Source organism: Nelusetta ayraudi, unplaced genomic scaffold, assembly GCF_046127955.1.
Source record: "Nelusetta ayraudi isolate G7.1 ecotype Tasmania unplaced genomic scaffold, CSIRO-AGI_Nayr_v1 ptg000042l, whole genome shotgun sequence".
Classification (NCBI taxonomy): Eukaryota; Metazoa; Chordata; class Actinopteri; order Tetraodontiformes; family Monacanthidae; genus Nelusetta; species Nelusetta ayraudi.
Window position 1 is genome coordinate 2,191,263 of NW_027466092.1, and position 15,534 is coordinate 2,206,796.

General features: G+C 47.7%; 1 protein-coding gene and 1 non-coding gene across 12 annotated transcripts in view; both read left to right on the forward strand.

Moving 5' to 3' along the window:
- The window catches only part of mrtfab (myocardin related transcription factor Ab), a 35,267-nt gene extending 25,744 nt beyond the window's left edge, over window positions 1–9,523 (forward strand). For 6 of the 11 annotated variants that reach the window (XM_076033624.1, XM_076033625.1, XM_076033632.1 and 3 more), the window contains 14 exons: window positions 185–343; window positions 1,333–1,496; window positions 1,609–1,758; window positions 1,930–2,001; window positions 2,653–2,837; window positions 3,492–3,663; window positions 4,444–4,830; window positions 5,200–6,282; window positions 6,697–6,900; window positions 6,987–7,079; window positions 7,396–7,533; window positions 7,682–7,774; window positions 8,667–8,730; window positions 8,821–9,523. In XM_076033624.1, coding sequence (XP_075889739.1) covers window positions 185–343; window positions 1,333–1,496; window positions 1,609–1,758; window positions 1,930–2,001; window positions 2,653–2,837; window positions 3,492–3,663; window positions 4,444–4,830; window positions 5,200–6,282; window positions 6,697–6,900; window positions 6,987–7,079; window positions 7,396–7,533; window positions 7,682–7,774; window positions 8,667–8,730; window positions 8,821–9,398 — 3,542 coding nt within the window. In that variant the 3' untranslated portion in view covers window positions 9,399–9,523. Of the gene's footprint in view, window positions 1–184; window positions 344–1,332; window positions 1,497–1,608; window positions 1,759–1,929; window positions 2,002–2,652; window positions 2,838–3,491; window positions 3,664–4,443; window positions 4,831–5,199; window positions 6,283–6,696; window positions 6,901–6,986; window positions 7,080–7,395; window positions 7,534–7,681; window positions 7,775–8,666 lie in introns of all 11 variants that reach the window. The other 5 variants (XM_076033634.1, XM_076033623.1, XM_076033628.1 and 2 more) reach the window with 4 other exon arrangements.
- Window positions 9,524–12,961: 3,438 nt separating this feature from the next.
- On the forward strand, window positions 12,962–13,033 carry trnad-guc (transfer RNA aspartic acid (anticodon GUC)). Its single transcript has one exon. It is a non-coding gene; the product is annotated as a tRNA-Asp (tRNA).
- The last annotated feature ends 2,501 nt before the right edge of the window (window positions 13,034–15,534 follow it).

The window sequence follows — 15,534 nt, forward strand, 5'->3', positions numbered from 1 at the left end:
GTTTGTTTTTGCCGTAAAGGTTCTAGTTCGTCATATATTTCACTCTATATTCTATATAATTAAATAGACCTGATGCCACTGTTAAGTGAACAGAGAATAACTTAAAAGTTCCATTTAGATCGTTTTTGTTTTTGTGTTTTCTAAAATTTTCTGGTAAAATTAAAATGAAAATGTTCCTCTGCAGAGACGTCGGCAGAGCCGTCCCTGCAGGCCAAGCAGCTGCAGCTGAAGCGAGCGCGGCTGGCCGACGACCTCAACGATAAGATCTCCCACAGGCCCGGACCCATCGAGCTGGTGCACAAGAACATCCTGTCGGTCGACTGCCCCGTGCACTCACCACTAGGTATCCATCCATCCATCCATCCATCCATCCATCCATCCACCCATCCACCCAGCCATCCATCCATCCATCCATCCATCCATCCACCCATCCACCCAGCCAGCCATCCATCCACCCATCCATCCATCCATCCATCCATCCATCCATCCACCCATCCACCCAGCCATCCATCCATCCATCCACCCATCCACCCAGCCAGCCAGCCATCCATCCATCCACCCACCCACCCACCCACCCATCCATCCATCCATCCATCCATCCATCCAAGTCCGAACCGCCACTCAAATAAACACAGAGGACACTCATGGATCAACAGTCACCAAATAAACACGGTGACAGTAGAATATGAAAGCTTTGGCTAAACAGTGCTACCGACTCATAAGAAGAAGACAAAAACTCTTTCTGTTCTGAACTTCTGCTTCTCTCTTTCGTATTTTAAGGTCAACTTTAGACAGAGTGCCGCCACATTCCAAGAATTTGAACGCGCTTATTTCGGTCATCGGCTTCTGTATTTGATTTCAAAGTAAAACCACAAAGCTACTTTAAACGCATCAGACTGAGATAAACGCGGTGGTGTTCTGCCTGTTGCAAGTCAACAGAATGTTGAAATGATTTTTGAAGCTATTGGAGCCTGTGTGTGCCTGTAAGTGCGTCGTCGGCACTGGACACAGGCAGCTCCCGGTCTTGAGAGTCGCATTTCCAGGATGAGCACATTTCTACAGTAAAGGCTAAATGAACGTTGAGTTGCGTCATCCTTGCAGCTGTTTGGCCTTAAAGCTCATGAGCTGCACTGTGTGCAGGAGCCATGACACAACAGCGGTGTTTGGACACTGGGGGCCTCTTTTGAAAGACGATCTGGCAAAGTATTGTGCAACTTCTGTAAAGTTAGTCACCGCCGTTGTTTAGCAATCGGCCCAACAACGAGCGGTGGATGTGTGTCACGACGGTTTTCCCAACCTCACCTGAAGTGAAAACCTTTCCCTCTGGGGCAGATTCTCCCAAGGGAGCCGGCGGAGAGAGCTCGTCCCTGGACGAAGACAGCAGCGACGCTCTCTCGCCTGACCAGCCGGCCAATCACGACTCTCCTCTGAGCGCCGTCCCGCAGCTGTCTCCCTCCGACGTGCTCAGCCAGAACGGGGACGTTTCCCCCTCGCAGGTACTGGCGGCGGAACGCGACGTGAATCCGATCCTCCAGGAGTCGTCAAACAGAGCGCAGTTTGTTTTCTTGAACTCCCATCACGCCGTTAACCGCAGCACCGTCTCCTCAGTTCATCACGCAGTCGCCCCCGCCGCCGCCGCCCCCGCCGCCGCCGCTGCCCCTCCAGGTGAACGGCTCAGGCTCCCCCACGTTTGGGAAATTAACAAATGGACTGTCGGGGATCTTGGGAAGCTCGCGCTCCTCCACCGGTCACAGCAAGGTGCGCCGATGTTTGTTCTCAGTCTCAGCCTCCTGCAGACTTTGATCGGTGTTATGAATAAATGTGTTCATTCTGAACCTAATTGCTATTAGTGGAGCAGCTGTAAGTGGGAACCTGCTTTTGTCTCTTCTCACTTCCTCCTCCCGACCCGGTTTCCTCTCATTTGTGCAGCACTCTCAGGGTAAGACGAGTGCTGACCGGCCCCCGCAGAGATCCAAGAAAGCAAAGGACAGCAAGCCCAAGGTCAGCAAGCTCCCCGTCTCTGTCTTTTTATGAGATCCCAACAGGATTCATGGATCCAGTTGCGTTCCCCTACTACGCAGCCACACAGTTGTCTGTACCAGGGATTATTTTCAGAACTGTGATATCTCACAAGGAACTGGGCCTTATCATTTGGTCTCTACTTCTGGTTTGCTGGCTGATTTCTTTTGACTGTGAGGGTTACAGTTTCTCTTCTCTAATTTGTACAAGAGGAGGAGATGCAGACCACTAGTCCAAGACTTGATTATTATTTGTGTATTATTTGCATGTGCTGGACGAATCGATGCAGTTTCTTGGTGTTATCTCTAATCTTAGATCTCCTTTTCATCACCACCTCCGGGGGAGCCACCCTAGATTTACAGTCCTAATCCAGATTTCTTTTATAGCCACTTTGTGACGAGCATTTAAATCTGCTCACACACAGTAAAGTTTTAATACCTTTTAGTAAAATATCCTGTTGTTTTGAGTACAGCAATGATTCTGTCTTCATCAGAACTTGTAAAGTCCAAACTCTCGGGGGCGCCCTCTGGTGGACTAATGGTGGCTCTCGCCCTTGATAAATGGCTAAGACGTGTCCTAAGCAGCTGGTTGGTTGTCCTCTAAGCTCGGTGCTCCCTGCTTGGCTTTTCCCAGGTGAAGAAGCTGAAGTACCACCAGTACATCCCCCCGGACCAGAAGGCCGACAAGGAGCGTCCTCCCCTGATGGACTCATCCTACGCCAAGCTCCTGCAGCAGCAGCAGCTCTTCCTGCAGCTGCAGATCCTCAGCCAGCAGCAGCAGCACTACAACTACCACACCATTCTGCCCGCCCCTCCCAAGTGAGTTTTCACGTTGGCTGTGCGCGTGCGGTAAAAAAAAAAAGGTCCTCCTTTTTCTTGCTTTTTGTTTCCCCTGAGCACCGTAGTTCACCTGCAGTGCGCCGGCCGCAGGCTTCCTGTCCCCTCACAGCCTCTCCGACCACACTGCTGCTTTCTGGTGTGTCATTGGAGTAAAACAGGAGAGAGCAACTTTCTGAGTGTAGAAAGTGTCGGTGTGTATCGTGCTGAATGCACTTGAGTGATCAGAACAATTGGACTGTAAAAGTTAATAATTGTGTCCCTACAAATGGCCCATCTACAGTAAGTGGGGCAATAAAATGAATGTGATGAGTTCAGGATGTTCTCGCCCTGTGCTGGCTGATAGCAAAAACAAAATGCTTCCAAATAACATTCCTGTGTTGTTTGTCACAGTTGCATTTACATGGACACTAGTTACTGTTATCAGTCCCTGCTTGTTAACGGTTGAAAGCAGTACTAGTAGTAGTAGTAGTAGTAATAGTAGTAGTAGTAGTAGTAGTACTCAGTGTGTGGTCCTCTCACATCCCTCTGGCTGTTCAGTTGTATTAATGTCGGTCCCATTGTCCCTCCAAGGGACTTTAAAGATCTGAAGTATCTGGAGGGGATTTATTAAGATCATTATTCACCTCCCCTCAGGCCTCCAGGTGAACAGACTCCCACCACCAAATCCGGACCCTCCCCCTCTCGCAGCAACCCCACCCCGGCCACACCCAGCCCCTCCAGCCAGAACGGAGCCGCCCGGCAGGGCCAGAGTGCAGCGGGAGGAGCCAAACCGAGCACGCTGCCGGCCAACCTGGATGAGTTCAAGGTAAAGCCCCGGACGCTCTTTACCGACTGAAGCCTTTGAAAAATAACAATGCAAAATAGGTGAAAAATGCCAGGGTTATTGACTGCAGTCGATGCTTAAAAAGAACGACTGCCTGCGTCGTCAGAAACGCCCGGACAACAATTTAAACAAACACGGCTCATGTTTAAACCATGTTCCTGTGACTTCCACTGATTTCACGATGATTTTGAAAGTTTGAGTTTATGTCCAATGGAAATGATTGTTCAGAACCTTGTCTCAAGTTAGAGTTGTGCTTTAAATATGGTTGCCAACAGTAAATTGACATACATACACTACCAGTCAAAAGTTTGGACACACCTTCTCATGCATTATTTTTGAATCTTTACACCTTCAATAACTCAAGGCGGCTGTTTTGAAGAATTTAAATATAAAACGCGTTTGAGTTATTTGAGTTATCGTCGTTCTATGTGTGTTCATACGTAGTGTTGATGCCTTAAGTGAGAAACTGCAACCTCAATAGACGTGAAAATGAAAGAAAATACATTAAAATTCACAGGGTGAGGCCGAAACTGTTGAGTGTATGTGAATATTTGTCGAAGTGAAGTCTGTTAACGGAAGACCTTCCTGCGTCGTCGCACATCTGCTGACATTCAAACAGATCTTATCGGAGGTTTGCTGAACTCAACGATTTATGGTTTCCTCTCCTCCGTGTCACTCATTCAGTGCTCTTTCACTCTCAGTCAGTGACTGTTAACCTCCACACAAAAAAAAACAACACAGTCCTGGGTTCTCATCCCGCAGGTAGCCGAGCTGAAACAGGAACTGAAACTACGAGGTTTGACCGTCTCAGGCACCAAGAACGACCTCATCGAGAGGTTACGCAACTACCAGGAGCAGAACGGAGGCAGCAGCTCTGCCCTGAAAAATGGAATCTCCCAGTCCACCAGCAGCAGCACCGCCTCCCCATCCACCACCACCACCACCACCACCACAGCTGTTGACATCCTGTCAGCGGAGGGAGGCTTCAAGTTTTCTCTGTCCTCCATGACTCCAGTCGTCCCTGGCCGGGTCATGAGGTTCGGCAGCACCAGCTCCAGCCCCCCGGTCTCCCCGACTCCCTCCGAGAGGTCCCTGGCCGGAATGTCTCCCGACGAGACGAGCTGCAACGGAGACATGTTTGGAGAGATGGTGAGATTGAAGCAAATGGCCGGCCCTCAGTCAGGTGGCCGTGATGACGCGCAGGAAGTAGAACTGGAGAATAAGTGTATGGAGGAAAGTGTTAAGGAGAGTCGGTGTTGGACGGGTTCAGTTTCTTTGTGAACAACCAACAACAACTGTAAAAAGAAAGAAAACGATTAGAGAAAACGTAAAGTACGCAAAGCATCAGCATTTTTCTATACGACAGATCCTCAACCTACGTTTCACTTCCTGCCGTCCATCTGAGCCGTGCGACATCGCACGAAAACAAGCCATACTGTTCAGTTTGTCCGTCTTGCCGCCCTTCCTTATTCACAAACGATGCTTAATGTCGTGCTTTCTTCCCGTGCCGTCCCTCAGGTGAGCTCTCCGCTGACCCAGCTCACCCTGCACCCGTCTCCCCAACGCCCGCCCAGCGTCTCGCCGCTCTCGCAGCCTCTCACCAACGTCAAGGAGGAGTACCAGAGCCCATGCGCCTTCTCCAAGCCTTCGCCCAGCGCCTGCCTGCTCCCGGAGCCCGCGGCCGACACTCTGGACAAGGACCAGATGCTCCAGGAGAAAGACAAGCAGATCGAGGAGCTGACCCGCATGCTGCGGCAGAAGCAGAGGCTGGTGGAGACCCTCAGGTCCCAGCTGGAGCACGGCAAGGTCGCAGAGGGCGAGAGGAGCCGAACGTCCACCGAGGTCAAACTTCAGACTCTGATCAAGGCCTCGGCCATCCAGCCGCCCACCCTCCCCAACGGCTCGGCCGTGAGCGTGAAGGAGGAGGATCCCGACGAGGGGATGGAGGGCATCACGGAGGAGTGTCCCGCAAAGAAACCGGCCCCGCAGCAGCAGCAGCAGCCGCCGCCCCCGCACTGCTCCCAGGAGACCCGGCTCAGGCTGCAGCAGATCCAGCGGCCGCCTCTCCAGCAGGCTGAGCCGCAGAAGCGGATGTTGCAACAGCAGCAGCAGCAGCAGCAGCAGCAGCTGAAGCAGCAGAGCGCGGAGCTGCTGCAGAAAGCGGCAGAGGTCAAGCTCAACCCTCCCAGACTCCAGCAGCAGCTGCAGCAGCCGCAGCTGAGGAGAGACGGCCAGGCCCCGCTGCAGCCGCAGCAGCTGCAGCAGCTCATCATCCAGCAGACCCAGCAGAAGCAGGCGCAGCAGCAGCAGCAGCAGCAGCAGCAGCGGTTGACGCAGCAGCAGAGACTGGCCCAGCAGAAGCTGAGTCAGCAGAAGCTGCTGCTGCAGAGCCAGCTCAAGTCTCAGAGTCCCGCTCAGGCTCATCAGCACATCCAGCAGCAGCAGCAGAAGAACCAGGTGCAGCTGAAGCAGGTCCAGGTGCAGCTCCACAAGCCTGCGGCGAGCCAGGCGCAGCAGAGGAGGCAGCCCAAGGCTGTGCAGAGGCAGCGGCAGCAGCAGCAGCAGACGACGACGACGACGACAGCCGTCACCACGCAGCAGGTGGACACTGCACACAGCTGCACACACTCACTCGGTTCACAGTTTGGAATTCGCGACAAAAGTTTTCCGCTCACTTGAGGTGGCTCATTGGAATTTTGGGAGATTGAAAAGTTGCCACATAAACAGTAACAGAACACATATTTTTTGTTTGGCACATTCATGTATGTTTTACATTGCCATGATGTACGTTGCCATGGCAACCACTTCACTTACACAACTGTGGCGCTTGGCCTTCCTTTCATCTGCTTCAACCTCTCAATGAAACACATAATTCACACTTTTATTTTCTGAAGTTTCACAAAGTTTAGCCTAGATTGAGATGGAAATGAAATTTCCGAACAACACGTAGCAGTGAGAGTCCAACACTCACCTACTTTGTGAGATCAGCCCTCACACTGGCCGTGTGTTTGGCAGGTGGCGCCGATCATCATCAGCCCACAGAACGGCACCCAGATCCGAACGCAGGCCATATCGCTGGACCTCCTGAAGGCGAACGGCACCCCCACGCTGGTCACCGACAGCAACGGCAACCACTACCTGATCACCCTCACCAGCAACGGTGAAGGGCAGAACGGCGTGTCCTCGGCGGCCAAAACCAACGGACGCATCACGCTGCAGGTATGAGAACAAATCCTCCCGTTCACCTCGGCCGCCGTCGAGGGGACCGGACGTTTATTTCCGACTCGTTTGCCTTTTTTTTTTAGAGATTGCAATCGACTCCGAGTAAACTCCCCAGCACTGAGAGCCAAAGGAGGGAGCAGCCAGAGGCCCAAACTGTGAGCCGACCACTCAAGAAGGTAACCAGTGTGACGCTCGTCGTAGGTCTTTCATGTTTCTCCATTCAATGTGAAGTCATAAAAATTAGGTCATGTATGTATTTTTTTATTTTCCACTTTCATGTGTGTTTTTCCAATAATGTTAAAGCTTTTCGACAGAGAAACATTTTCATGCAGTGATTTATTTCTGCCACTTGGTGTCGCCACTTACTCAGTTTAAAAATTCGAACACTATGGGGGACTTGCTGAGTTTAGTAGCTCCTTAGAATTCAACAGTCAAATATTGACATAATATATATACATATATAATACATATAACCCTTGTCCAACCACTCAGGGGCAGAAGGCGGGGCTTCACCTGGAGACCAATGGCGTGTCGCAGCCCAGTCAGTCTGTCACGGCTCCGCCCAGCCTGCAGCCTTTCTTTGACGACATGTCAGACAGCGACAGCCAGAGCAACTTCTTGTCCCTCAAGGTGACCAAGCCAAGCGCACACACACACACACACACACACACACAGACCCCCTGTGGCCCTTGTAGCTCCGCCCATCTTGTGTCGTAGGCCATTAACTTGTCTCTCTCCTTGTCTTCTCCCCTCCTGTCTCGTCCTCCCACCTGGGCAGAGAGAGGAGGTGTGTCTGCCCTACGACCGGCACACACTCTTCACCCCTCCCTCTCCCAAACCCAACTCCTCTGTTCCTCCTCAGCGCTTCAGAGTATGTCCTTCCGCATGCCCTTCTCTTCATTCTCTCTCTCTCTATCCATTCCCCCCCATCTGACCTTCTCACACTGAAGCTGTGTGCACGTTTTGTTTTGCAGTTGAGGCCATTGCTGTTTATTTACTGTCTGGATTTGGTGTTTAGCTTCTCACAGGCGATCCGTGTGCTTGTTGCATTTAAGTCTGAGGAAGTTGAGAACGTTGCATTGAGGTGATTGAGGGAGAGGAAGACATTCCACTGAGTTGCGCTTTTGTTTGTTAAAAACTTCAAAGTTGTATCCTTTTTAAATAACTGTTTACAGGTGGTGAATGCATGGGTTTGGTTTGCATGAGTTTTGGTTAAAGGTCCTATATTACATCCATTATAAATGTATTTCTTTCATGACAGAGGCCTTATTGATTACTTACTTAAAAAAAAAACCATCTTATTTCAGCCTCTGTTTGCAGGCAACTGCAAGAAAATGTTTTTAGCTTCCCATTGACACTGATTCTTTGCTGAACCTTCCACGTTTGGAAAGCGACTGAACAAATCAGCTGCATGGAAGTGTCAGACCGTGGAACAAATCTGGTTCACGTATCACACCAGAAGGGGGCAGAATTTCCAGAACTTCCTATTTTTAGCGCAAGCTTTCCAAAAAGTGCAATTGATGGAGAACTTTGTCATGTTTAGGGAGTTTGGACAGGAGATGCATCTTCTCATAAAACATGAAAAGAGTTTTGTTTAATGTGGGACCTTTAAAAACGCAGAAACAACAGCAACATTCCCCAGACTTCCCGAGCAACACGCAGCTTTGTGTGTATGAACTAACACTGTGTGGCATCGACAGTGTTACGACAGTCTGCACACAGGACTGACCTCTGCTCCTCTGCTCCTCTGCTCCTCTGCTCAGCAGGAGAACGGCGTCAACAGTCAGCAGATGGACGACCTGTTTGACATCCTGCTGAAGAGTGGAGGTGAGAAACTGGCTTCCCGCCACCACGTCGCCCCTCGGCCTCTTCCCCTCGTTCACTCACCGCTCACCGCCTCCTCTCTGTTCCCCTCAGAAATTCCCGGCTTCAAGGTCAACCCGGACCCCACGCTCGCCCCGCTCCACTCGGACCCGCCCTCCCCGTCCTCGCCCCCCTCCCCTCTCCACCTGGGCCCTGCCGCCGCCCCAAAGGGGCCCCTGGTGTCCGGGCAGCCGCCGTGCGTGGGCAGCGGGCGGCTGGAGGACTTCCTGGAGAGCACCACCGGCGCGCCGCTGCTCGGCGTGGAGCCCGACGGCGGCCTGACCTTGATCGACGACCTTCACAACCAGATGCTGAGCACGCCCAGCATCCTCGACCACCCGTCGTCCCCCATGGACACGTCCGACCTGGGCTTCTCCGCGCACACCGCGGGCCTGGACTTCAGCGACCCTACCCTGGACAGCATGGACTGGCTGGACATTTCCATGGTGGGGGGCGGCGGCGGCGGAGGGAGGGGGGGCGGCGGCGTGGGCGGAGGTGGGGAGGGAGGCGGAGTGGGCGGAGACGGAGGGACCAGCTTGGCGCCGCTGGCCCCGCACACGCCCCCCAGTGTCTTCTCCACTGACTTCCTGGACAGTACGGACCTGCAGCTGCACTGGGAGACGTGTCTGTAGCCACCGTGCACACACACACACACACACACATAAAGGGTCACGCGCTGGTTCACACTGTGTACAGGCTTCGGCTTTCTCTCACGCACATACAGGAACCTTTTTTTTTCTTCTTTTTTTTTTAAAAAGATAAAAACGTTTTTTTTTTGTTTTTTTTAATGCTGTCGTTACAACTGCTGGGGTCACAGGCACATCCTTGTGCGTGCACAAAGTAAGACCTAAACATGTTTGCCTTGTCTTTCACTGGCTGTTACCGTATGCAGAATGAGGAGAGATCAGGAACACAAACGTAAAGTAACTTTTTTTTTTTCTTCTTCTTTCTTGACGTTGAAGTTGAGGTGGACATTTTGAACTTTGTGGCAAATCCTGCATTTAACCCAGGTGGAAGTGAACCACCAGGTCACTCATCATCTGTTGGTCACTGCATTCAGACATTTCATCCTTTGGAAACGGCTCTCGGCTGCGTTTCCTCGGGCTTGAGCAGAGAGTGTGTGTCAGTGCCTCCTAAACTTTTGCACTTATGCTGAATCTGATTGGTTTTGAGGGTCGGGGGGGGAGGGGGTTCTTTTTGCGCTGTCTGCTGAGACTGACCGAGAAAGTACGCGTTGTGTTGGCAACGTCTCAGCAGCAAACCCAACCCACACCAGATCAAAAAGAGAACACATCAACATTGGTTGATGGTTGTTATCTGAATAAACCATATCAGTGGCAACAGTTTGAACTGAAGCCTCATTAGAGGCTGCATATTATTGGTAACATTATGGTAGACCACTATGTATTGCTGTATATGGGGTGTATATTATCAAATGTCCATGAATATTTTTTTCTTTGCTGGTTGCTTTAGAGTTGAGCTGTATGGCTGGGGAACATAGGGTGAGGGGCGGGGCTTCCACACTTGGACCTTGTCACTTTTTTTAAAGAACAAAATGATTAAAAAAAAATGAAATAAACATACTTTGGAAAATAAAAAAGTCAGTGGCTGCGTCTTTTTTCTTTTACAAAGGAACATTTGGAAAACCCGTAAAGACATAAAGTGTTGACATTTGGCAGATTTTTCCCTCTGCAACTAATGACTTCCTTTTTCTGCTTCTAATTGAATTAACTACGATTACGTCGATTTATGTTGGTACCGCTAGAAGGCCAAAAGAGGGCGCCGTTGGAGTTTTCTTAGCAATTTGAGCTTCTCAGACAATAAAGGTCCATCCTTTATTTTTTTTTCTTGTTCTCTCTAACTTTTGATTATTTAATTAAGTGTGCAGAAACATGCTAACTAACCTAATAAAACTTAGGCAAACTTAGTATAAAATGGTATAACTAACTTCACTAAAGCAGGTGCATCTCTGCTACTGCCAATTTTAAGTTAAATATACAATTAAATATGTTCTTTTCGAACATAAATTGTAAATTGCACTGTAACTCTTTTCACCAATCAGACTGAACGATGCTACAATGCCACCACCTCCCATCCTTTCAAGTATCCCCCTTGCTTTCACGCACATGCATGTGCCGAAACCACACATATACCAAATGCAAAGCGTGCAAGCAAAGCCTTTAGCAGCGGCACGCTCTTACAGATTCACTTCACACACACACGGGTCACAGTGGCTCCCTAGTGCTGCATCAGTGCCGTCTCTTTACCCCCTCCATACACGGGGCAGATACAAGTCCCCAGGCCATGCGGCTAATTAACTTCAGTGAGTTCCAAAGGGCTGCGCCGCCACTGGGGCTGGAAAGAGCTCCTCTGTATTCAACGCTCCACCAACAGGAGGCCGCCACCCTGCAGCCAGCGGACACACATGATTATTATTCATATGCCAAGAAAACCATTTTAATCACAAAATGGTGAACTAGGCTAGACATAAAGGTGGTGTTAAATAAAGGCTCGGGCACATGTCTCAGGAAGTCAGACTCACTCACTCACTCACTCACTCAATCAATCAATCAACAGCATTTGATCTGTCTGCTCTTGTTTGTGACTTACTTTGGTCCGGGCACCTTTGGAGTTTGGTTGGCTGGTTTTCATAGGTTTTCCCTTTGGGCTCATTCAATCATGGATATATAAATCTACCCCCCCTCTGTGAGTTAGTGTTGTACTCATGACCACTTTATCCAAGACCGGAACCTTTTAAGATCAAGATTTTTGGAGGTTGGGACCATATTCAAGACCAAGATCAGGGCAAAGCTATGATGGAAACCCTATCATAGTCACAACTATAGTCTTTGAGAACACGTTTTTTTTTTTTTTTTTTTTTTTTTTTCCTTTTTGAACATTTCTTATATTTTAGTATTAATTTGCATTATTTTCACTTGCCCATCATGTCACAGGCGGATTGAAGTCTGTCTTAACGATCTGCCAACAGATATTCAGGCTCATTTTACATTGCATGTTGAATAAAACGCAATGCACACGCTACAGTGCAACAACTTGCTGGTACTGTAATACCACTGGAATGCTTCACGATCCCCATGACTGAACCAAAGTGCTGCTGCTTACTTTCCCTTGTGTGAAGCTTTGTGATGTGAGAGGAGCAGTCAGTTGCAGGAGGATCCTACTGTGACTGAGGAGGCTTTGATAGCAGAAGATGTGAAAGCTGACATTTACCAGGAAGAGGGGGGTTGTCATAGAGCGAGGTGAGGCAGAGAAGCTCAAAGTTTCACCTACCTGTTTATCCCTCGTAAACAGAATATGGGTTCAATAAAAACGAGTGAGGTTGGCAGCAAAGAAGGGTGTGCACATTATTGTTTTATCTGAAGTAGAGCCGAAACAATTGATAAACTTCAGTCGAATAAACAAATGACAATTTCCCCAATTGGCATCTTTACTAACGAAACTGCAACACTAAGGACTTAATGAAAAAAAAAACATTTAAGAAACAGTTTTTTTTAAAAATGAAAAGAAGAAGAAGATAAAAGTACCAACCAAAAAAAAAAAAAAAAAACACTCAATGAGGATACAAAAGTACAAACAAAACACGCTCAATCTCACGATAACTCACACAAGGAGGACCAAAAAGGAAACACAATCATTATTGTAGAGGAAAAGACAACTTTCTCCCACATTAATACCAAGCCAACATTTGACACAAACCAACTTGTCAAGACAGAGCAAGACGAGCTAACACAAGACAAAGGAAAATGAATAAATACACGGACAAAGTAATGGGTGACGAGTGAGGGCACTCGATGGAGACAAATCACGGAGCTACGCACACAGACGCCATGGGTCCGACATAATACCCCAATACCGACACGACAGAAAGAAGGTGAAATACAAAATAAACCAGGAAATAAAGGCGAGACGACAGGAAACGTTGTTCCTGACGACATATTCGTTTCTTTAATTTCGCTGTTGTGTTTCACACGGACGGGCGATTTAACGTCGTTAGCATTGTTAGCATTGTTAGCATTTACAGTTTCAGCTCGGTAACTTTCTCGTGTGTCATAAGCAGTAAAACTCAAACTTATATCACGACTGGCAGCAAATAAATGGCAGACTCGTGTCGATAATGAACAGGACAGTAGCGACAACAACAAGTATTTAGTTTACCAACGGCGTAGCTATCATCTCCTCGTTAGTATAGTGGTCAGTATCCCCGCCTGTCACGCGGGAGACCGGGGTTCAATTCCCCGACGGGGAGGATAAATTTTTTTGTTTTTCAGAATTGCTTTGGGGGGAAAAAAGAAAACTTGGAAAAGGCAAATTAATAAGGGGGCAAACAATCAATCTGTAAGAGACTTACTCTCTGCCCTTTTCTTATCCATTCAAACAAGTACAGTATAAACTAAGCATCACTAGAACAACAAACCCCTGCCAACTGGTATAACCTGGTACCTTTAAAAGCCACTTAATATTCCTAAAGCAACTTGTACTGAAATTGCAGGATATTGTCCTACAAAAGAAATCATGACACGCCAACCTAGGTGCAGGTCAGACTGGCCTTCAGGGGAACAGCTGACCATTTGTTATGTAATCTTCTGTGGGACAACCAAACAGTGTGATGATGATTAAACAATGCACCTGTAATGTCCTGGTTTGCACGTTTTGATCTTCAGTTTGTTTGCTTATTTGTAAAAATGTTATTCTCAGAAATGATCAAGTCGTCATCCAGCATCCTCAGGTTCGTCGAAAGTCAAAGGTCAGAGGATATTAATTGTAGGTCTTGATTCTAGCTGAGGAAATATTTGATGTATTTCTAACAACTTGCTACAGCTGTTAAGATCATTGTGATAAATCTCCCATGTTCGGTCACTTTGGTTATAAGTATACTGTGCCTGTGTTAATGACCTGAAATGGATCAACCCTACAGTACTGAATGGACAAGAGAACACAACATGAAAGTAAAGTTCATGGCAATCAATTAATTGATGAGTTCAGCCCAAACAGCCCTGAGCTCAGTTTAATTGGAGGGAGGCATTTGTTCAGAGCGATGGGACGTTCTGATGTGATCAGAGCAATCGTACCATAGATCAAACACACAGATTCTGCACAACAATGGTTTCGCAGTGCCCCATACAGCTGAAATGTTGCTGTAAAGCAAGTGGGTGTCAGGCAGGCAACCATGGGTGTGTCGTCTTATACCGAGCTAGTCATTTGCAAGTGTCATACCGATTATGAGCGAATGAATCATAAAATCTCGTCAAAAATAATAAAAATTAAAAAAATCACATTCATTGTAAGATGGAAACACAAAGACGCGTTGCTTCAAACTCTGCTTCTGTGATTCTGACACTAATTTTATTGATTGTGAGCCAACAGCCCACCTATTATATTAGGCAGTTAGGAACCTTTAGGCCTGAATTATAATTACATCCCACTGTACAACATCAACCCCCTCTGGATCTATAATGAATTGCAATAAATTATTTTATAATCATTTTATAATACCCGTCTGCAATTCAGATGTGGTAATACCCTAACGTTGAGCACTTCTGTAACTGTAATTATTAAAGGATAACGTATACATTTGAAGGTAACTTGGCAAACTCTGATTGGTAGCCTGGGGCGTAACGGTGAGCAATGGGCTTTACCATATAGTTTACCCACTATAATGAGATGAAAGTCTGCGGGCCCCTTAGAGACTGTGGGTAATAAAGGGAGGAAAATGAAGGGAACAAAGCAGGAACTGCGGAGCAGCCTGGACGAAAAGAAGGAATGCTGATATAAATAAGAGGAGGCTGCAGGAGAAGAGAAGTGAGAGCTGGTGGAGACCCGGGAGAGGAGGAGAAGAGCGCTGCTGAGCTGTGATTAACTTTGGAGGAGGAATCCCGCTTGAGCACTAACGGAAATAGATTGTCTCCACTAAAATCAACTTGTGCAACTGCCAATCACCTGGCCGATGTGTACAGCGAGCCTGAGAGCCTGAGAGCTGCATCATTCGGAATGACAATCGAGATCCGTTTGTCCTTTTCAGGTGATGAACGCAAAATTAAAATGGATTCTACAGACCTGTAGATGCCTCCTATGACTTCCTCTGTGAGGTTTGTCACCTAAAGACATTCTCTCATGTCTTTCTTGTAAAGTAGTGGATCCTGGAAATAAATCTGGAAATCCAATTACAGTGATCATACTGTCAATGTTCCAGTCTAAGATGCCTTTTAATTTTCTATATTAATTTCAATTATATTCCACTTTTAATTGATGTCATTTTATATAAAAAGTGTCATCTTTAATGGTTTAGTTTTAATCATTCACTGCAATGTCTCAAGAGTTTAAATGCAAAAGAAGTGTTTCACTTCTGCCAAAGAGCACCACTGTGATCGGCTGTGCTGAAGGGGAGCATTGACACTTTGACCTTTCACAGCTGCTAGACACGTTTCCGTCTGAGTGAAAACCAATGGCTTCAACTTCCTCAATGGATTTTTTGTCACTCGCCATCAGGTTTGATTTTTTTTTATTTTTCCCTCTCTTTTTTCAAAATTAAACTATTGCTGATGCAAGCTGCGAAATGGAGACGTCACATTGTGACACAGCATATGGAATAAGGACATATCAAATAATCCCCTTGATCAACTACAAGAAGGTAGTCATCAAGTAAAATCCACAAAATCGGTTCACGATCAAAATGTTTCTTGTGCCTGTTCTTTTTTTTTTCATACATCCAACTGGTTTAGGGCTCTGAGAGAATATTTCTTTCTATCA